At 31.7% G+C, this 23,683-nt stretch overlaps 1 protein-coding gene across 1 annotated transcript; it reads left to right on the plus strand.

Moving 5' to 3' along the window:
* Positions 1-2,833: 2,833 nt before the first annotated feature.
* Positions 2,834-3,758, plus strand: LOC148176574 (cytochrome P450 4g1-like). Its single transcript, XM_088035141.1, has 5 exons — positions 2,834-2,866; positions 2,912-3,109; positions 3,156-3,318; positions 3,368-3,547; positions 3,595-3,758. The coding sequence occupies exons 1-5, from the start codon at positions 2,834-2,836 to the stop codon at positions 3,756-3,758; spliced, it is 738 nt and encodes a 245-aa protein (XP_087891267.1).
* Positions 3,759-23,683: the final 19,925 nt, after the last annotated feature.

Consider the following 23,683-nt stretch of genomic DNA (forward strand, 5'->3'; position numbering starts at 1 on the left):
GTAGTAATAAGATCTGCAAATTTTACAGTTTTGGGATTAAAACTGTCCAAATTACAGAAATGCATAAACAATTTTGAAAAATCTGGTTTGCTTCTAATTGAAATTTTGTTGTTTGGTAAAAAAAAACTTCGAAATTTGATTGTTTTAGAATAATAATCCCCACAGTTACAGAATTTAATAGAATTTAATTTTAAAGTGTTGGAATTTTTGGGTTTGTTTTTTCAAAATAACTGTTTCTAAAAATCTTTTTTTTTCTAAAAATTTGGAATTTTGCACAGTCGATAATAATCAAATCGAGAGTAATAAAATCTGAAAATTTAAGAATTTTGGAATTAAAACTGTTCAAATTACAAATTCATATATATTTTTTTTAATTTGGTTTATTTCAAAATGAAAATCTAAAAATTTTGATGTTTGGTCAAAAATTTTAACAATTTAGCACCGTAGTATATACAAGGCGTTTATAAATGTTTCTAGCATCAAGGGTGGCTATGAAATGTCAAAGAAATTTGCCGCTCATTCCAAATGTGGGTTTCGATTTGTCAACTGACATTTGCAGTTAACCTCAAACATGAAGCAAAGTAAGTTTTGAGAAATAAACTGTTCCAGTTGTGGTTTAAAACCTGAAAATCGAAAACTTGGGCACAAAACTGTAACTAAAACGTCATTGAAGTAAGTAACATTATAAATAATTTTTAAGATAGTTATATTCACTATGAAAACAAAGCGGCAAAATAGTGTATGACAGGAATTCCAAAGCCACGCTTGATGCTAGAAACATTTATAAACACTTTGTATAAGTCAAAAATAATTAAACTTTAAAATTTTACAGTTTTGAGATTAAAACTGTCAAAATTAAAAAAAAATTATAAAAAAATTTAAAAAATCTGGCTTGATTCTAAGTGAAATTGTCTAAAAATTGTGTTAATAGGTCAAAAAATTTTGAATTTGGTACCGTTGATATATCGATCGAAACTAGTCAAAGTTCAAAATTGTACTGTTATGAGCTTAAAACTCCCAAAGTTACGGAATTTTAAAAAAAAATTTGGGCCGTCTTTAAAAATTTAAAAATTCTATTTTTTATTCTCAAATTTTGTAATTTAGCACAATCGATAATCACGTCGAAAGTAATAAAACCTCAAAATGTCCGAGTTTTAAAATTAAAAAAAAATACTAAAATTTATAAAAAATTTTTGAAAATCTGGTTTGATTCTAAATAAAATTGTTTAAAAATTTTACTGTTAAATCAAAAATTTTGAAATTTAGCAACGTTGATAAATAAGCCAACACTGGTTAAACTACACAATTTTACTATTTTAGGAATTAATCTGTTGCGAAATTTAATAGAAAGTGGTGAAAATCTTTGGTTAGTTTTTAAAATAAAATTATTTAAAACTTTGCACTTTGGTTAAAAATTTTGCTATTTAGCACCGTTAATAAATAAGTTAAAAACAGTCAAACTTCAAAATTATATTCTTTGTTTAAACTACAGAACTTCATAAAAAGTTTCAAACAATTTCAATTCGTTTCAAAGTTAAATTATCTAAAAGTTTGGGTGTTTGATCAAAAATTTGGGAATTTAGCACCTTTGATAGATAAGTATAAAATAATAATACTTTAAAATGTTACTGTTTTAAAATTAAAACTCCCAAAGTTAATTTAATAGAAAAAATTTAATAGAAAGTGGTAAAGGATTTTAGTTTGACTTTGAAATGAAAATTTTTGCTTTTGTTGTTAACGTTTGGAATTTTGTCCAATCGATAATTAAGTGGAAGGTAATAGAACCTGCAAAGTTCACAGTTTAAGATTAAAACAGTCCAAATTATAAACAAAAGTTTATAAACAAAATTGAATAATTTGGTTTGTTTCGAAATAAAATGAACTAAAAGTTTTGTTTTTTGGTCTCAAATTTTGGAATTTAGCGCAGTCAATCAAATAAATGGGTCCAAAATATATGTACAGTAAAACCTTAAAATTTTGTTAATGCTACGGAATTTTAATACAAATTGAAAGTTTTTGGTTTGTTTCTAAAATAAAAATTTCTAAAAATTTTGTTTTTGTTCTAAATTTTTAGAATTTTGCACAGTGAATCACTAAGTCGTAAGTAACAATACCTGCAAATTTTGCTGTTTTTCGATTAAAACTGTACAACTTATAAAGATTCAGAGAAAAGTTTGAATAATTTTATTTGATTCAAGGTAAAAAGATCAAAAATTATGTTTTTTGTTTTAAAATTTTGGAATTTAGCACAATGGATAATCAAGTCGTAAACAATAAAACCTGGAAATTTTACTGTTTTGGATTTTGAACTGTCAAAATGACAGAAATTCAATGAAAATTTTGAAAATTTTGATTCGATTCAAAGTAAAATGATCTAAAAATTCTGTTTTTTGTTCTAAAATTTTGGAAATTAGTAAAGTTAAGCAATATATCGATGATAGAAAAAACTCAAAAATTTTGTTTTAGGAGTAAAACCGTAAAAGTTACGGATTTAATGGAAATTGAAAAACATTTTTAGTGTCTTCAAAATTTTTTTTCAATTCTAAGATTTTAAAATTTAGCACAGTCGATAATCAAGTCAAGAGTAATAAAATTTCACAGTTTTAGGATTAAAACAGTCCAAACTACAGAAGTTCATAAAAACTTTAAAAAAATTGTTTTGATTCAAAGTCAAATAATTTAAAAATTTGTTGTTAAATAAAACAATTTAGAACTAAGACTACTCAAGTAATGTCGTAGATATGAAGAACTACTTGAAGAGCGAATGATCAATCCGCTCCACCATATCAACTGGATTTGGAAAAAAAGCTCGCAATGCAAGCAAACAACAGCCATGGTGGAACTTTTCATGACTCAGATAAGAAAAGTATGTCATCAAAACAAAGAATGTCCAATTATATTCTTCTTTCAGACAATTTCGCGTTGTGACAATTCGTCCTCAGAAGACATCGATGATAACAATGGTTTCATTAGCCGTGCGGTTAAAGAAGATTATCTAATAAATGAATTAGAAGGAGAAATTGCGTTTCTTTTTATTGCAGGAAGTGAAACCTCAGCTGTTGTTATAGGAAGTGTTCTTCTAGCAATGAGCATTTATCCAGAAGTTCAAGTTGGTAAGATCTTCTTTGGTGCGTCCACTTCTTTTTTGCTTCCAGAGGAAACTCTACGAAGAACAGAAGACTGTTTTAGACGACAGACCACTCACTTTCGAGGACTTGAACAGTTTGGACTATTTGGAACGTGTGGTTGAAGAAACCATGAGAATTTTTTCTCCAGCTCCGTTCGTTTTACGCTACGTAGATAAAACAGTCGAAATTGGTAAACTATTTTTCCTTGATCCACACAATTGAAATTAGAACGATTTTAGACGGCCAAGTTTTTCCAGAAGGAAGCGGTGTTATTAATCTAATCCAAGACATTCACAGGAATCCAGAATACTGGCCTGATCCATTCAAGTTTGATCCAGATAGGTTTTTACCGGAAAAAGTTCAAAAGAGACCTCGTAGTTCATATCTGCCGTTTAGTGTCGGACCTAGAAACTGCATTGGTGATCACAAGAAATGTTCAAAACGTGTGCTAAAATTGGAGTTGCAGGTTTCAAATATGCCATGATGAACGTCAAAATTTTGTTATCGAAAATAATACAGAATTTTGAAGTTCTTCCGGGGCGATACAAGTCGTTGGACGAAATCGAGACGGTGTTTCATATTGTTCAGAAACCGAAAAATGGTTTTCCAGTGTTGCTAAAGAAAAGATGAAGTATTGCTATGGGTGATGCAGATGCTATTTTTTTCACCAGCAGGTTTATCTATAATTTATATGCAAATTTGTTATAAATCGGTAATAAAATTACAGTTAACTTTTAAGTGAACTTTTCCCTCAGTCATGAACAGTTTTGTGACGTTTAAATATCACTTTTTTAATTTCGAATAATCTTAGCTTATAATTGTGGACAAAACGTTATATTATATTTTTTACACTTAAGAATATTAAACATTCTAACTACCAACATGCCTTATTATAAGAATAACTATGAAAGAAGCATCAGTAAAAACTATTAAAAAAGACTCAAAAAAACTATCATTTCTGAACCAAGATCTTCTGAGCTAAGATCTTCAAAAAAATCAAAAATCCCGCATTTCTTTAAAATCACGAAATTCTTTTTAAATAGGTATGTCTACTAAATTAATTGAAGAGTCGTTTTGTTTATCTACACATATTTGCTAAGCTCTAGACTCTGACTCAAAAATATATTTTTTATTAAAGCGTACTTTTTAATAAACATTGCCCTAACAATTAAATAAATAGTAAGTTTTGTTATACGGCATAAAAGTGGTACTTTTTGTCGATCAATTAAATTGCAGTAGCGAGACAGCAAAACCACTTTTCGGCTAAATAACAAATACTACTTTTTCTCCAAACGTTAAATTCAGTTCCACGACCGACAATGAGTGAACGCAAATTGAACTAAAAACATGAATGACTATGCATGTAGTTGTCATTGATGACATTTACTGTGAAAAATATTGATTTCAAAGAGTTTTCAAAGTTAAGATCGTGCAAGTGCCCTACAAAATGTAAGTCTCAAATAGTAACCGTCAAAAAAAAATACTTTTTCTGCCTAGGGTGCAAAAGTGTTTCTATGTCAATGAGCGCTTTTCATTACTTATAACAAAATTGCCTACTTTACTGCCTGAAACGACTAAAAAATAGTGCCTTTTTGTGACGTTTTAAGAAACAATTAATTAACTAGAGATTTTATTAACAAAAATGCATTAAAATAATTATGCAGGAAGGAGAAGCAAACGGCATTTGAAGGGTTTTAAAAAATAACCAAAGAGCATACAAAAGAAAGAAAGTAGGATAAAAAGCAAGATAAAGATTTTGGCGCGAGTTGTCTAAAACCGGATATGTAAAGACAAGTTTTTGAAGAAAAGAAGTCTAAATTACTCTTTTAAATAACTTCAACAATTGAAACGATTCACGCTACTAGAAGCAGATAGTGCCATTTGGATCAAGGAAAGAAGGAAATTAATCACGGCGTCCAATTTTGCCACAATTTGTAACCGCAAAAGGAGCACAGACTTACATTACTTTACCCATGAAAAAGTATTTCTACCAGACGGAGGCAAAATAAGCATTTATCATTTTACAATTACTTTACGATAGCACGGTAAGGGGTGTTGAGCTCAGTTCGAATTCTGACCACGAAGATGAATTTTGTGTTGTTTCCAAGTCGTTAGAGTCCCGTTACTAGAGAACTCATCTTGTACCATTTGAGCAAACAAAATTTTGATAAAGGGAGGCCATGGAAAACAAATGAATTGGTCCTTGATTAGTTCGCAAAAAGTTGACATTTCAAAACTGATTTGTCATTGTCTTTGATAAACATAGAATTGACTCAGAAACAGAAATTTTTTGTTATTAAATCCTATTTTCGCACTGGTGTTTGCGTAGACGGGGAATGGATTTACAACACAAGAGCCTTCATGGTTGAATTTCGGAAGCAGTTTTCCGGTCTTGCATTTTTGGATGCAGACTATTTTAACATGGTACAAAATTGCGTGCAACTGATTGTAAAAACAAGAAGCGTTTATCGTATGGAAGGTTCTGGTCGACCAACAAAACGAACAGTCAAAATCATCGAAAATATCCAAGCACGTATAAATGATAGACCAACTACTTTATTACGAAGACTGGCCTAAGAAGTCGGTTTATCGTATGGGACCTGCAGGACAATTGTTAAAAAAACCTTGGGCTATTTTCATATGAGATGCAGTGTTACCATGAAATCTTGACTGCTGATTTTAATCGCCGTATTTTATACTGTCAATGGTTTAATGAGCACCTGGCAGATAACAACGACTTTTTGAACTTGACTTGCGTTGATGCGTTGATGGAGCTCTAACAATTCACACATCTCCCGAGAACCCCCTGCACCCTTTAAAACTCAGAATATGGATTGGAGTTTACGAAGACGGTTAATAGGGCTCATATTTTTTGAACAAACGGTAACCGCGCAAAAGTATCAGAAAAAGATTTTCAATAAGTTTGTTAATGTACTCCATGATGACGAGTTGCAACATGCCTGCTATCAACAAGACGGGGCTACAGCTCACTCGAGTTCTGCAACACTTAATTATTTGCGAGAGTTTTATGATGATCGGATCATTAGCTTACGTTGCATCCCCAAATATCCACCAAGGCCACCAGGTCTCCTTATTATCTAGAAGTACTATTTTATTATTTTTTTTTAAAACAGAGTTTTTAGAAATCCCATACAAACATTACCCGAATTAAGAAACCGCATGAGGAAGAATGTGCACTAATTTCACCGTTGATGCTCCAGAATGCATTCGAAAATATAAAAAAATAAAAAAATTAAATAAATGAAATCGCAATTGAGCCAAGGTTTTTTCAGATTATCACTTTTTGTCGGTTTTGGTACGATAGAGACTTGGCAACCATACATTGACCACCGTTGACGAGGCGCATAAACTTAACCATTTAAATCTGTTAATTGTGTCAATAGGTAACACGTCAAACGTTTTCAGACGAAAGCTTGCACACAGCTTCCCTTTATCTGAATTTTTTTACTTATATGGTCATAGCCAACTGACATCTACTCCGCTGCACTTCATATAGCCGTCACACTTTGGTCCCTCTCTGATTCTGCTAACCTAAAAAATTTTGGTTATGTAGCTCCCTCTACCACACAATTATTGAACGAAATTATTATTCGTTGTTTGGAAGCAGTCTTTTGTAAAAATTTGCAAAAAAATTGTTAAGATTTGGTTTTAACAAAGTCAGTCTTGCTAATTCAAATGAAACCATAATGGGTTTTAAAAGAGTAGGGGAAACCAGGGTAATGAGAGCCTACTAAGGGAAAATGTTAATAAAAACAACATTTGTTAACATTCTTATAATTTTTAATGAGGAACTCTTACATTCATTATTTAAGTATATTTTAAACACAAATATAATAAATTACAGTCATAGGTTAAGGCCCAATAACAATTTTACAAAAAAAAAGTCAGTCGCTCCCATTACCCGACACATGCGGATAATGAGAGCCCACTTAACGTTTTTTGGGGAATTGGGCCTTAATATTTACTCTGCTCCGAAAATTCAACTAAACATACTTTAAATGAGATTTTAGTTATTAATACAATAAACTATTTGTAACACAAATAAAAAATAAATATAGAATATAACTTCATGCTTACCTTGGCGCTGGCAATCGGCAGTTTTATAAGCATGGAGCGAAAAACACACAACCGTTCTTCGTGACTTAACGGATGGCGCTAACGACTCGTGTTTTTCGGGCGAAGTTTGACGATGGTTGACTATCGCGCAAATGTGCCTACTTTTCATTCAATTACAATCGCTCCCATTACCCGACCGCTCCCATTACCACGCGTTCCCCTACAACTTTTGCGGCCTTTGCATTAAATAATAGACACTTTAGATCATCTTAGAAATGGCAGGTATTTTTTGCATAAAACAGCTTTATAGCTCCATAATTTGATGTGAAAACGTTAACTGAAAGTGTCTAAAGCCTAATATGCGTGAATAAAGACGATAGGCAGCAGATTGATTTGAAGATGAATTGTTAAATATTTACATGCAAAATTTCATCAATTAGGCACTAGTCTTTATTATTTTATCTCTTGCAACTATTGCTGGTTCTTTTCTTTCAAAATTATATTGGGCAAGCACACCCACCCAAATCATCTGTAGATTTTTCAAACAAAGTGGGGTACCTTGGTAGACAAATTTTAACTTACAAGATGTTTAGAAGCAAATTTTATTAATTTTAAGTTCACAGAGATTATTCAAAATCCCAAATTTATGTTGTTATTTCTTTGTTTCATATTTTTCTAGTTCCAAATTATAATGAAGACTTTTTATTACACAATGTGTTGGTTCTTTTGAAATTTACTGCCGAAGATGCAAGCTTAAATAAGTTTGATTGGGGTCTTAGCTCAATTCAGCAACAAGTAACCTTTGTGTTTGCCTTATCTAAGTTTCTCAATATTCGCATCAATGAAAATTTATTGGATCAATTCTTGGTGTTGACAAATTATCAAAATTACAATTTATTCCCAAACACCAAATTTTGTCAAAAAATGCTGACGCGCGTTTCGATAGCAATGCTATCATCATCAGAGCGATGATTAAACTAAAAACTAACAAATAATTCGTCCTTATAATACTAAAAGCTTGTCGACGCGCACTCTTTGGCGCAGGTAGAAGGAAGTAGAGGGAGGAGGAGGGGTTGGGGCCGTTGTCTGAGTTCATTATTACATTTTTGTTCCTAAATATTTCTAGACTTTCATAAATGTCTAAAAATTTACAATTATTTACATTTTTAATTAAACGAAGACAACTTTCATCAATATGGTGGTCATTGTCAAAAACATGTTAGGCAACGCTTGATTTTTCAAACCTTCCAAATTTGAGATGAGCTTGATGCTCTTTGAACCATTTTAAAATTGACCTTCTTGTTTGCCCAATATATTTCTGATCACAATCCTTACATTTAATTTCATAAATCCCCGACTTTTCTGTTGTTCCTGCTCGGTTTTTAGGATTACCTAGAAGACTTTGAAAGCTTGGACCCGAAGTAAAAACTACTTTGAGATCCAAACCCTGGAAAATTCTTTCCAGTCTCTTTGTCACTGAAGGTGAGTAAGGGATGGTGACAAAAGAAGTCTTCTCAGGTGTTTTCTGAAAAGTAGAACATTCATTGACCAATTTCTTAAATCTAAATTTTTTAACAATTTTATCAACAATGTTGGGATTGAAACCGTTACACCTGGCAGCATCTTTAATTAATTTTAATTCCTTCGTGAATGAAAAAATTTGGTGTTTGGGAGTAAATTGTAATTTTGATAATTCGTATCAATGTTTAATTAAGATACAACCTACAAAAAGTAATCAGTTTTGTTGAACTTTGCTGTTTCCCAAATTTGTGAAAGTAGATGACGCCATATAACCCCGGAATTGTTGACTTTGGCAGAATCAGTTTCAACAATGAAAAAGTGACAGAGTGTTATGACTTTACATGGAGCGTAGCGAAGTGTCAGATGGAGTTGGCGATGGCGATACAAATAGAAATCATAAGATAGGTGAGGATGTGAGTTTTGGAATGTTGTTGCATTGAACAAAATTAAAGTGCTTACCTACATCTTCTTGAGGAAGTGCGTAAGTATTTACGGTCACCACTGGGTTCTCCCTACCGCGCTCTAAATTTGCAATTCGCTAATTTTGAGACACCTTGTATAATAATCGGGATACAAATGTAGAATGTGTGTTTATAAATCCAGACTATTATTGGCTCATTAATTATTAGTTAGTTATAGGTAAAACTTTTCCGCCAAATGTGTGTATCTTAAGACAATTAAAGACAACGGAAAATTCGTTTCTTGGCTGTTAGTAAAATCGGTATTTTGAGTTAGATTTTTTTATTTTTTGCCACTGTTTTTTTCAAAAAACGTTGTGATGAACTGAATTGGATTGTCCAATAGAGGCCATTCGATCATTGTTTGTAATAACTTTAAGTAACTTTTTTAATATTTCGTTTCTAATTCAAATATCAGTTTTATCCACAAAGCGAATCGGAAAAAGTCGTCTTACGAACCAATCGAGATAAAGATTGACCCTTCTGAGGGCACATTTTATTTAAATCAAATTAATATTTCGCAATAAGCAATTTTTAAAAAATATATTTAAAACCAGTAATTAAGTGAAAGTTTACAAGAGCGAGCGATTTAGGAAACAGTTAAATTCAATGCGTAAGCGTCGAATAACTGCTAATCCGAGAAGGTTTTGCTTTAAAGGAATTTTGAATTTTCTTTCGCAGAATCGTTATGTAGGTACAGTGGAGTTAGAATCTTTGCATTTGATTCAAGTTTCTTCTGTAAAACAAATAAGAAATTTCAAATCAAAATTCGCCACAGAAAAAACAGAAATTTCGGAGATTTACCGACTTTTGTGGTCCACCTCGCAATTATTTTAATAAGTGGTGATAAACATTACGATGAGATTCAAACATAAGCAAATAATTTCGATTTATATGTATCTAAAGAACAAAATAAAACTAGAAATGGTAACTGCGATGTAATTCATCTTACAGCCGGCCCTAACAATAAATTTCTATAATGTTTTCTTTTTATTTTCGAAACTCAATGACAAAATTACGAATCGATTAATTATCTACCTATGATTAGTTACCATAACTACAATAATTGTAATGACAATTTCGGACTACCGACAACAACTAAATAATTCATTTAGTTGTGAGAAAAGATGGACGTCGATAGAGCCCCAAAAATTGTCTTGTTCTCCAGAAATAATACAATTCTAACAACAATACAAATTAAACCTTTGACCGATGACCATCTATGGTTTTTCTGCCTTATCTATCTACTTGCGTTCCAAACCATCTTCATGAAAGTGTCAACAATCGGTTCCATTTTTGCTGCGACCTGTGAGCTTACGGATGCTTCTTTTTGTAAGTACCATTCGAAGCAATTTCTTCCTATTTTCTTTGTAAATCCCTGTTTCTGTTGCAACGATCTCGCTGTTGGCAACACTGTATCCACCAAAACGTTGTTAGCAATCTTGAATATTGAGACATAAAGCCAGTCACTGTTGCCACCTGAAAAAGAATTCGCTTGGAATCTCTCTATTTCTACACTTGCACTGTGACGAACACGATTTTGATCATCTATTGCAGATTTACGTACATGTAGCCGGTGGATAATAGTAATTATATACCAAGGGAGAGAAGACACTTTTCTGGCCCAAGCGCTATTATTTCCCCGAGATCCAAAGGATCGAGGAGAAATTAGAAAGCGAGGGCCAGAAAAGTCTTCTCTCCCGTGGTTTATATATTTACTTTTTTCACTACTAGCATATTTATATCCCCAAAAATGATTCTATAAGTGAGGTTACCCCAAATTTATTAATCAAGTCAAGACAAGCTTGCCATTTTAAAACAAATGAATGTACAATTAATTTTTGTGATTTCTCATTTTCAAATAAAAATTTCTAACCTAAAATCTAAAATATCTTTATTTTTGACGTATACATGACGTTTGTTTTCATTCCCACTCCTCCCTAAATTGCTTAATATAGGCAATCCAAAATACACTTTTCTTTACCTCCTTGTAGGAAAAAAATGGGATTTCACAGTTCGAAAACAGACGAAATAATGATATGTTCTGAAGCTAGTAGTGATGAATAGTATATTATTCAATGAGCGTGTAATGATGGCTATTACCCACGAAGATGAAACTTGCACCACGAACGCCAGCGAGTGATGTAATCATCTGAGTGGGTAATAGCCATTACACGCGAGTCGAATACTATACTTTATCAACAAATTTTAGGAAAATAACAATATGAATTTGTTACTGTTTTATTAATTTTTATGACCATGGTAATTATAATTAATAGTTATATTAGTGCAGTTATTAAAAGTTATAAGCGGATTTTGTTTATCCGTCAAATTATACATATACAGGGTCCGGCAAGACTTGTGTCCACCCCCAAAATCGTCTTTAATTTTAAAGATAAAATTTTGAAAATTTGCATTCGCTTATAGTTGACAAAGCTCTAGAAGCTGACGCAAAAATTTGTTTTTTTTATCACGGTATGGTTGGCGTCGCGACGCCTAAGAAGTATAATTTTTAGCGATTTTTGAGTTTTTGCGGAAATATTCGCGAATTTATTTTTTTTTTCAACATAACTGTGGTACAAATATCTGAGTTTTTATTTTAAATCTAATGCAAATTGTGTTTAAAATTTGCGAAAAAAACGTTGTTTTATCAAGTTAGTTTTCAAAATTATGACAGTGCAGCGGCAATCTACGTTTACACCAAAATTTCACAAGTCACTTCACTCACTTTTATAAAGGTTAATTTTGATTAACACGTACATGTTGCACTTTATGGACACCAGAAATCGTTAATTAACATCGATAAAGTGACAATTTCACCAAGTAAGACTTTTGTTACAATCTAAAGCGAGCCAAAGGATAGATGTCATTTGTGACACAAGATGTTGACAGATGGGTGTAAACGTAGTACCCAATTTTGACGTAATGAACTTGGAAACTAACTTGATAAAACAGCATTTTTTTCTCAAATTTTGAAACCAATTTGCTATGAATCTAAAATAACAACTCAGATATTTTTAACATATTTATATTGAAAAAAAATTAAATTAGGGGTTGATATCACAAACCCTCACAATTACCTAACAATTACATTTTTAAGGCGTCGCGACGCCAAAACTATCAGTGATAAAAAACAAATTTTCACGTCAGCTTCTAGAGCTTTGTCAACTGTGAGCGTATGCAAATTTTCAAAATTTTATCTTTAAAAATAAAGACGATTTTGGGGATGGACACAAGTGTTGCCGGACCCAGTATAGCACTTTCTGTGGCAGTTGTAGTATTGTTATCAACACTGTGCAATAGTGCAATTATTCAACTTTTTGAATAGTGCATTTACCATTCTGGTAATTTAAAAATAAACAGCCTGATGTGGCATGTGGTGGTTGCAGTGCAAGATATTTTCTACAAATTTTTGTAAAATTTACCAGAAACGGTAAACGATCAAGACGTCTTTGTTTTAGTGATAGGTATAGCGGCGATAAGAGCTCCATTGTAATCTTTTACATCTTCAATTTTCATAGAATACAATTCATTAGTGCGGCAGACTCTCATTAAACCCATGATTAATGCTACCTGTAAAAACATTACGGCTTGAGAAATTTTACAATTTTAATTTCGATCACTTACTTTGGTCAGAAGAAATGGATGATTTGGTGCCTCTTTAAGAAATGTATTTAGTTCCTCCGGTGTAAAAGTCTTGGCTTTTTTTGGTTAATGGTCTTCGGACTGGCGTTTTAGAAACGTCTGCAACTTCATGTAATGTTCGAGGTGGATGTTATGATGAATATTTAGGGTATTTTTAAGCATTGAGTAGAAAAACCAAAGTGAGGAAAACTTGTACTTCTCGGCTAATTCAGCAAAATACACAAATAACACATTTTCAGAGAAAGAAGTCGTTTTTTGTCTTGACTGCCAATCCATAAAATTCTTATATGCGGCTTCATACTTCCTTTTTGATTTTGTAGGTAACAGATTCTCTGTTGTGCTTGCAATATTGTGCTTGTAATTTTAATATTTTGGTAGGTGTACAGCTACGCATTTCGTCTTCATCAGAAGTATTCGTATCACTCATCTTGTACGCCAAACAAACAGAAATAAAAGTAGACTTCACAAAATTTACCAAATTAGTAATGTTTGTAAAAACTAGTGTCATCGTTATAGCAACATCGTGCCAAAACAATGCATATGATTAAATTTTGATGTAAGGATTGAGTAATATTACTCCACCGAATTGTCAGTATTGTTCAATTGACAATAGTAATAACTGTCATTACGTGCCAAAATCGGTTTAGTAATTCATAGATTATGTGATAGTTGTAGATAAAGATTTTTTTTCTGTTTGCCATTTTTGAGAAGTTTTGTTTTCAGTGGGTGTTAGTTTTATCTTGGATGTTTAAAGTACGAGTACAAATTCTAAGATAACTAAAGAAAAGAAAAAATGAATATATCAAGAAATTTAGAGAGTCGAAAGAAAATTTAGAGAAAGCTTGAAGTTTTATAAAAAAAATATCGAACAAATTAAAGAAAATTTAGACTAGTTATCTAGGAAAACATGGTAAAAGAAATAATGCCATAGAATGTCGAGATAAAGTGAAAAATTCAATAGGAAGGGGGATAAAATTGACTAAAGAAAAAACAATAATGAAAAAAGAAGGAAGTAAAAAAAGTAAATACAGGAAGTATGGAATGAAATAAGTTACAGTTAGTTTGCCACATCGCTAAGTAAGTAGTGGCTCGGATAACTGGCACTGACCCCTTTTTCTACAACGAAAGCACTCTCATGTCGTTACTACCCTAGAGAGTTAAACAAACCGCTAGTTTCTGGTAGCATCTCGACATTTTTTTTTCTTTAAGAATGGCAAAGTCAGCCATCACTGTACCCATTCGCATACTGAGAATTAACCATCCACAGGGCACCTGCCACAGCCCCCCCCATTTCTTCAGGCGACTCTTAAAGGGCTCTTTTACTCTTCCTCTTACCCAGCGTGAATAAAACATCTGTTCATGGTAAAGAGATTTATTTTCTGTCGAACCCAGAATACTTAATTGTGGTCGTATTACAATATGGGTATTATTAGAAGCTAATCTTTACAATTTTTATACAATACAATTACAAATCGATTAATTAATCTTTCTGTGATTAGTTTCCATAACAACATTACAATGACAATTCCGACCTACCGACAACTACTAAAAAATTCATTTAGTTGTATGCAAAGATGCACGTTGATGGAGCCCCTAAGGTCGTTCCCTTTTCGAAAAAAGGTTTGTACTTTTGTAAGAATCGTTTTTACAACAGCACTACTTTAATCTTTTTAGTTTCAGATGACCATCTCTGGCTCCTCCGCCTCATCTATCTGGATGTGTTCCAAAACATCTTCATGAAAATCGCAACCGGAATTGTTGCCATCAGCATAGCCGTGTTATTGCTTTTTCAAACAGTTCTATTTTTGCAAAAGTGTGACTTCTGGTACACTATCAAGTACCTGCCATCTTACGGATGCTTTGTTTTTGTAAGTTCCATTCTAAATAATTTCTTTTAATTTTCTTAGTAGTTTTTTGCTTCTGTTGCTACGATTCCGTTGTTTGCAACACTCTACCAAAACATTGTTAGCAATCTTGAATATTGGGACATAAACACAGTCAATGTTGTCACTAGAAAAAAAATCCGCTTGGAAGCTCTCTATTTCAACGCTTGCTCTGTGATAAACACAATTTTGATCATCCTTTCCGGATTTGCGTACATGCAGCCGGTGGACGGAGACGCAGATTTTATTTTTCCTTACGCCATCTTTGAAGAGTTTTTCCCACAGTGGGAGCCAGTTTTATCCTGGACGTTTAGAATGGGAAATTATCCAACCGCTTTTATGACAACGGTTCTGTATCACATGACTTACTACTTACTCAGTGTGATACGGTTCCAATTCTACGTTCTCATTGATTTTTTGAAGAAAATTGATAATGGATTTGATAGTGACGAAACGTTGTTTTATCAGAAGAACTACCAAGAAGCTGTTCGACTAAAATTAAGAATTGCTGTTAATAGGCACGTCTACCTTTATTTGTACGTGTTGCAACTTTATTGCTCTTTTTCTTCTTATTGTTTTTTAGTTCCGTTGTAAATATGCTGCAGAAACTAAACTCAATGATAGTTTTATACAGCGTCACCGGCACTATCTTGGGCATCAGTATCTTAGGTATAATATACACTGTAAGTAGCACTTTATCACACTCCTTTATATTTCTCTAAAGTATCCAGGGAGTCTTGAAAAACAATACCCTAGGATCTACTGTATGATCGCAACAGGCACACTGACTTTCACTAACATTATTTTCACTGGACAAATGATGGAAGATGTCGTAAGATCTTAGTTCTTTTCGGTTCTTTCTTTTAGTGACTTTTGTAGTCAAACGAGCTGAGTTCACTGCTTTCAACCACAAATTGGTACAACTGGAATGCCGAAAATAAAAAGAACTATTTTATGTTTGTATTAAACACTCAGAAAACTCTTAAATTGTCCTTTTCAAGAACAATGACAATGAATTATGATCTTGGCATTGCGGTAGGTACTTTTGATCTAACAAAATAAACAAATTGCGTTTTGTAGATGATCAAATCAATATATTCGATGGTTTCAGTGATTAGCCAGGTTCAGCGCACCACTAATTGAGATTGAAAATGAAAGTTTCTTCTGTAATGCATAATTTAAGAGATATTTTTCTTAGGGCCGCTTTTACAAATCAGATATAAACCCTGTATAAGCTCGGGGTAGTTATCCTAGGCATAATTTTATACCCCCGGTTAATTCCTGGTATAAATGGTGACCAATTTTACAAGTACTTTTTCGGTCTAGGTTAGCTATCTATACCGGAGATAAGCGAAATTGGTAACAATGGAAACAAAATTCCCCAAGTTTTATTTAATTTTGTTTGTCAAATGAACGGGACAAAGACGGTTTACATTGTGGTTTGCAATTATTAAAATCACAAAATGTTGATAAATGATGTACCAATATTTGATTCGAATGATGATTAGGAAATTGTCGAACAACTTTCATAAGTACGAGGCAGTAGATTGATTTTTACGTATGCATTTATAAGAATAACTAGTTATCGAAAATGATAAGAAATTTGAAGGTTCCGTTTAAGTAATGAGACATTTGGAAATTTGTTGAGATTAATTCAAAATAAAATTCGTTCTACAACTAATCGTATTCACGTGATGCGACTGGAACCATGATCCTAATATGTACTAGCAGACTTTTGTAGCTTCAGTGAATCAATTGGACGTAATTCATTACACTGTTCGATAAATTGAAATAAATTTTGAGTACCTTTTTTGAAAGTTGGTGTGTTGAAATCTAAGCAAAGTACTAAACAACACCTTTGTCTCAAAAACTTCGTATCTCGTATAATTTTTTTGTTATGTGAAATTAAAAAAGTGTAAAAAATATAGAAAAAATATTGTTAACATACCTTTATTTAGGTTTATTAATAATATTAACCTATTTATGGCTATAAATATATTCTTAGTTTCCTCCTTTTTTAGAACTTTTCTGATATTATTTATCAATCCAAGATTATTTAGAACTCAACAAGTTTCTTAACTTCCACTTCACTAAATTTATTTATTTTATTATTCTTTAAATTTAAATATGATTAAATTGTTTCCTAATTTGCAACTTGCTGTTATTTTTGGTTTCTTTATACATTCTCTATTACAATTTTTGGATAAGTTTATATCAGAAAACACAAAAGTTGCAAAAAAATTAAAAATTTCTCATGCAAATCATTATTTTTTAGCCGCCAATTTTGATGCAAAATTATAAAGCTTTTTTGAACTGGCCACTTGTCTGAGGCACTTTGCAAAAATTTTTGAAGTGAAATATGTTAATTATGACAGTTAAACACGCATACAGTTGCCACTTTTACCAGGAATAACTCACTATTCCATCGCCGGTCGACCGAATAAGAAATACCCATGGTTATACTCAAGTTTATCTATTCTACGAATTAACCACTGATTGTAAAACCCATTTCCAGGGTTTATCTAAGGAATAATGCTATTCTCAATTTATACCTGCTTTGTAAAAGCGGCCCTTACTCAATAAGTACGGCACAAAAATTCGCATAAAACATGTGAAATTTTAAATTTTCCGCTAAATAGGGTTCAATAGCAGTAACGTCACATTAAGCGCACATTTTTAAACTACCAGCACATTTACATCCACAAAGGTATATACAGGGTCCGGCAACACTTGTGTCCACCCCCAAAATCGTCTTTAATTTTAAAGATAAAATTTTGAAAATTTGCATACGCTCATAGTTGACACAGCTCTAGAAGCTGACGCAAAAATTTGATTTTTATCACTGATAGTTGTTTTGGCGTCGCGACGCCTCAAAAATGTAATTTTTGGTTAATTGTGAGGGTTTGTGATATCAATTCCTAATTTAATTTTTTTTCAATATAAATGTGTTAAAAATATCTCCGTTGTTCTTTTAAATTCAATGCAAATTGTCTTCAAAATTTGAGAAAAAAATGCTGTTTTATCAAGTTAGTTTCCAATTTTATTACGTCAAAATTGGGAACTACGTTTACATCCATCTGTCAACATCTTGTGTCACTAATGACATCTATCCTTTGGCTTGCTTTAGATTGTAACAAAAGTCTTACTTGGTGAAATTGTGGCTTTGTCGATGTTAATTAACGATTTCTAGTGTCCATAAAGTGCAACATGCCCGTGTTAATCAAAATCAATCTTTATAAGAGTGAATGAAGTGACTTGTGAAATTTTGGTGTAAACGTAGTTTGCCGCTGCGGTGTCATAATTTTGAAAACTAACTTGATAAAACAGCGTTTTTTTCGCAAATTTTAAACACAATTTGCATTAGATTTAAAATAAAAACTCAAATATTTGTATCACAGTTATATTGGAAAAAAATTGAATTTGCGAATATTACCGCAAAAACTCAAAAATTGCTAAAAATTATACTTCTTAGGCGTTGCGACGCCAACCAAACCATGATAAAAAACAAATTTTTGCGTCAGCTTCTAGAGCTTTGTCAACTATGAGCGTATCCAAATTTTCAAAACTGTAACTTTAAAATTAAAGACGATTTTGGGGGTGGACACAAGTGTTGCCGGACCCTGTATAGTAAATCCAGCGAGTAAGAGCCGCTTTTACAAATCAGGTATAAACCTAGTATAAGCTCGAGGTATAGTTATCCTAGGCATAAGTTTATACCGCCCCCCGTCATTCGTGGTATAAATGGTGACCAATTTAGTACTTTTTCGGTCTAGGTTAGCTATACCGGGGAGAAGCAAAATTGGTAACAATGAAAATAAAATTCCCTAAATTTTATTTAATTTTGTTTGTCAAATGAAAGAACAAACACGGTCTGCGTTGTGGTTTGCAATTATTAAAATTACAAAATGTTGATAAAAGAGCTAGCAATATTTTATTCGGGTGATAATGAGGAAATTGTCGAACAACTTTCGTAAGTACGAGGCCCTAAACGATTTGTAGATTGATTTTTACGTATGTATTTATAAGAAAAACTACTTATCGGAAATGATAAGAAATTTGAAGGTTCCGTTTAAGTAATGAGACATTTGGAAATTTGTTGAGATTAATTCAAAATAGAATTTGTTCTACATATAACTAATCGTATTCACGTAATGCGCCTGGAACCATGATCCTAATATGTACACACTAATATGTACAAGCAGACTTTTGTAGCTTCAGTGAATCAATTGGATGTATTAATTAATTACACTGTGCTATGAATTGAAATTAATTTTGAGTACCTTTTTTTGAAAGTTGGTGGGTTGAAATCTAACCAAAGTACTAAACAACACCTTTGTCTCAAAACTTCGTATCACGTATAATTTTTTTGTTATGTGAAATTAAAAAAGTGGTAAAAAAATATAGAAAAAATATTGTTAACATGCATTTATTTAGGTTTATTTATAATATTAACCTATTTATGGCCATAAATATTCAAAATTTATCAGAAAACAGAAGTTGCCAAAAAAAATTAAAAAAATATCTCATACAAATCATAACTTTTTAGCCAACTTTGATGCGAAACTATAGAGCTTTTTTAAAATGGCCACTTGTCTGAAGCAAAAATTTTTTAAGTGAAATGTCAATTATGACAGGTAAACACGCATATAATTCCCACTTTTACCAGGAATAACACTATCCCATCGCCGGTCTGCCGAATAAGAAATACCCATGGATATACTCAAGTTTATCTTTTTTACAAACTAACCACGGATTGTAAAACCCATTTACAGGGTTTATCTAAGGAATAGTGCTTGTCTCAATTTATATCTCCTTTGTAAAAGCGGCCTTAAATAGGATGATTTGAATTTCATGGCATGAAACATATCAACTTCAAATACTCTAGAATTTTCCATCGTTTTGGGGATATTAATCTCGATTTAAGTTGGTTATGCAACTTTGCCTTTCCGCCTTTCTTAGAAACTTGTCAATGATTTGACATTCACTGACATTCGTCATTTCTGACAACTTTAACATCCACTGTTTGCACTGTTCCTTGCGTTTTAGTGGTATAATAGTGACTAATTAATAGTTTTTCGCTTTTTCTCTTGTGCAAATTGTCTTTTGTAAGACAACGAGTCTAACGTTTTGAGATTTGGTAACAGTCCGAGATCTCATGATACTCAATTCTGGGTCATAAGTACATTCTTAAAATTTTAAAATTTCATGATGAGTATTCGAGATCTGTTGGTCAACTTGACCGAAGTTTCTTAATTAGCATGTTGATAATGGTAATTAGTATCTGGATAAAATTGGTTTGAAATGAAAGGTTTGTAACAACTGGACTGTTAGCAAATTAATGGTAAAACACCGAACTAGTCAGTTTGTTGATTCCTTTCCTATAATCAAGAAATAGAAACCATTTTTATGTAGCAGTAAATTTAGTAAAAACAAAGTTTTTTTTTATTTTGAAATTAGCATCATGACAACTATTTTAAATTTGTTTTTATCGTGCAGATTTGGTTAAAATATGTCTTATGGCTTATGGAAACAACTATTCTGAACCAAAATTTCAAAACTAAAATTTTTTAGCTAAAAAAATTATCGAATTAAGACGAAAAAACGGTAAAAATTCCGAAGCTACACAGAATTTCAAAATCGGTAGATATGGACATACTATCATCCGTTGGTCAGATAACCATTACACTCTCGTTGCCTAGGAAATTGGAATGGTCTTTTATTCCACCTTTAGAATAAGCTTTCGGAATTGGTTGTTAATTTTTTATTCTTTCTTAAATACTATTAAACTTAAAAAAAATTGTTTCGAAATTTACCTTTCTTGCTCTATGGGTCATGAGTTCTGGGACACTCTGATGTTCGTATATAAATACAGTGGAACTTTCTTTAAGCGGACACCAATGGGGGTCAAGATTTTGTTAGCTTAAGGAAAGTGTCCGCTTAATAGAGAGGATACAAATTTTTACGTTTTTATAATAAGAATCTGTACTTCATAAATAAAGCGAAAATTTTTCAAACCAATAATTTATTTTCAACAATAAAAAATTAATGAAAAACAAGTAGTGCATAAATCTTTTTTGTGTAAATCATTAAACATAAACATTAAACATAACAATAAAACATTAAAAAACAGAAATATAATTTAATTAAAATAGTATATTATAATACAAGTTTATAAGTAAGAAGAATTATTTTAACGTCGTAAGTGTTTAAAAGGCGGTTTAAACGAGTGTTATACGTTATTTTTTATTATACCTATCCATTTACGATCCTTTAGAAGCATTGAAAAAATGTGAATTTACACAATAAAATTACACTGGTCAACAGTGATTTTGTTGCCCTTGATGTAAGAGTGGTTTCGAATACGTCTATGCCAACCATTCACCATTTTTTTGAAATAATTACAAATTGTTTCGTTTGAATGGTTAATTAATGTACATAGAAGTTGAAAAAGAAAAAAATTATAAAACTTATGTTAAACTTTAATGAAACGCATTTCATAAGCGTCTTTTATATTTTTTATGCTCTTATTTACTGAAAATCTTGAAGCATTCCAACTTTTGTTGGTCACGTGGCGTGCACAAAAGCGAATTTTAACATGATAATGAACAGTTTATTATAATTCGTGTTCTGAAGAGCCGACTCAAAGTCTAAATTATTAAAAATATAAAATACGCCAAAATCATAAAAACCAGAGCCAATTCAGAACTTTCAATATATTCGAAAACTCTGGTCTTGAAAACATAGAAATCCGCAGAGATATTCAGGGCAACAAGTCTCGTAGAGACGGTTAGCAATTGTTTGTTTACGTTGTTAAGCACATTTTTTCATGTTTGTAAAAATCCGTTCAGAAAATAAGTGAAGATATTGAAAGGCTAGCAGCACATGCAGAACTGCGATTAATTCTGAATCTAACCGACGCCGACGTTGAGTAATATACTGGTCATGCTTTCCGACGAACTTCATACGATTATGGCAAACAGTGGTATGAGCATCGATGAGTTGAAACGTCAGGTGGGATGGAAATCTTCGAGTGTGGCTAGCGACTATATTGAAGAATCCACTTCAAACAAAATAGTTGTTTCCAAACGCATTGCTGGTGTTCTGAACACATCGGTTGCTAAATCAACTTCATCAGGAGCTATGGACGTCCAACAGAAGAATGAAAATGAAAAAGCTTCTACTAGTTATGAATTAGAAGCAACAAACAATAGTAACCAGCTTAAAGCGGCGGGCTTTGAAATTTCAAACGATAGTAATTGTAATTTTCATGTTTATTTATATTATAAATAAAAATTAGTCCTGACATTTCACTATTTCTTGTTACCTAAACAACTTTAAAGCTTTAGTGATTTAAAGACCCTTTTTTGCACGCTTTTGCGTGTTTTAATTTAGGATTATGATGCAGGTATAATAATAGTACATTATTACACGTATTTCATAAGGCGAGTATTGAAGCACGAATGAGTTTTGACCACGACGAGCGCAGCGAGGAGTGGTCAAATAGAATGAGTGCTACAAGTCGTCTTATGAAATGAGTGTAATATACTATTTTTTCTACTTTGCATTGTAAATAAATTTAAAAATTGCATTTGAAAAAAATTATTTTTGATTAGGGATTTTTGACAAGTTAGGTTGGTGACAAAAGAGGTAATGACATTTGTCTAACAAAATTTCAATTCAAATAATTACTGACGTTTTCTGTAAGCAACTTTTGATTCGTTTTCTGTTGTTTATTTTTAAAAACCTCACCTTCAATTTAATTTGACTTACATTAGTGTTAATTGCTCTTTAAAATGTGTTTATTCAAATCGCAATTTACCCTACAATTAATTTAATTAGAATTTTCTTATGTACCTTTGCATTTACTTCATTATCGTCACAATGACAACAACTTTTCATTACACAAGAAAGCAATAATTACATGTATTTGAAAACACGAAAGAAAATACTTGCGTCACTGAGATAATTTTAAAAAGAGATTCACGTCATTAAGTAAAAAGAAGTTTGCAAATTGTTTTTCTTAATTTCTTGGAAAATACGATATGTAATACTGATTAAAATTACAAAGTTAAAAAATAATTTTTATAGCCAAAAAAAGATTTTTCAAACGTTTTATCTACGATTAATTGTCACAATGGCAAAATTAATAAAATTTGACAGATTATTTGTCTAAGAAAAAATCAGTTTCTTACATTTTTATTAATTGCGGCAAGTTCTGGAAATTCTTGATTATTATAATTTTTTATTCTTGAAAAAACTTTAATATTCAGCATATTTAATGAAGGACGGTCCAATATAAGTGGACGGAGTATTATGCTCGTACAAATTAAAATGTTACCGCCGTATTTTATAAGCGCACCTGTACATGATGAACATAGTTTAATTATTTAACGATTCTACTATACAGGGGGCTGAAAATTTATATGGTTAAAACACTCAATCTAGGCTCTAAAATCGTATTAATTTTAAAGATAAAAAGTCAAAATTAAAAAATCTACAATCTTGATCTTGCTCGCTTCTAACTTAATTACTTGTTGACCTACATTTAAAATTCGTACATTTTTAGATTTTGCGTAAAATTCTGCATAAAAACGGTACTAATAACTTAAATGTGCTCCGCAAATAAGCGAGATTTCGGTCGAAACAAATTTTCAGCCATAATTTTTTCGACAAGATTGTATTTTGAATCCGTAACATCAAATACGATTTTTATAAAAAAAAGGGGGAAAAACGATGACACTAACCGCATGTTTGTATCCTAGTTTCGGAGATGTCGAGCACTAAATATTCTGGAGTTTCAAAATGTTTGCGCTCTTTCAAATACTTAAAACTTCAATCTTTTCTATTTCTGTTATTTGTTAACGTACGTCAAAAATTAGCACAAATAAATGGAGTTTACTTTACAAATAAACAACATATTGACCAAATTAAGTTTTCAGAAGGGTCTTTCCAAGGTCATTTTATAATGACA

Source organism: Gnatocerus cornutus, chromosome 4 (genome assembly GCF_029298725.1).
Source record: "Gnatocerus cornutus isolate USDA-ARS CGAHR chromosome 4, icGnaCorn1.1, whole genome shotgun sequence".
In the NCBI taxonomy this organism is placed as follows: domain Eukaryota; kingdom Metazoa; phylum Arthropoda; class Insecta; order Coleoptera; family Tenebrionidae; genus Gnatocerus; species Gnatocerus cornutus.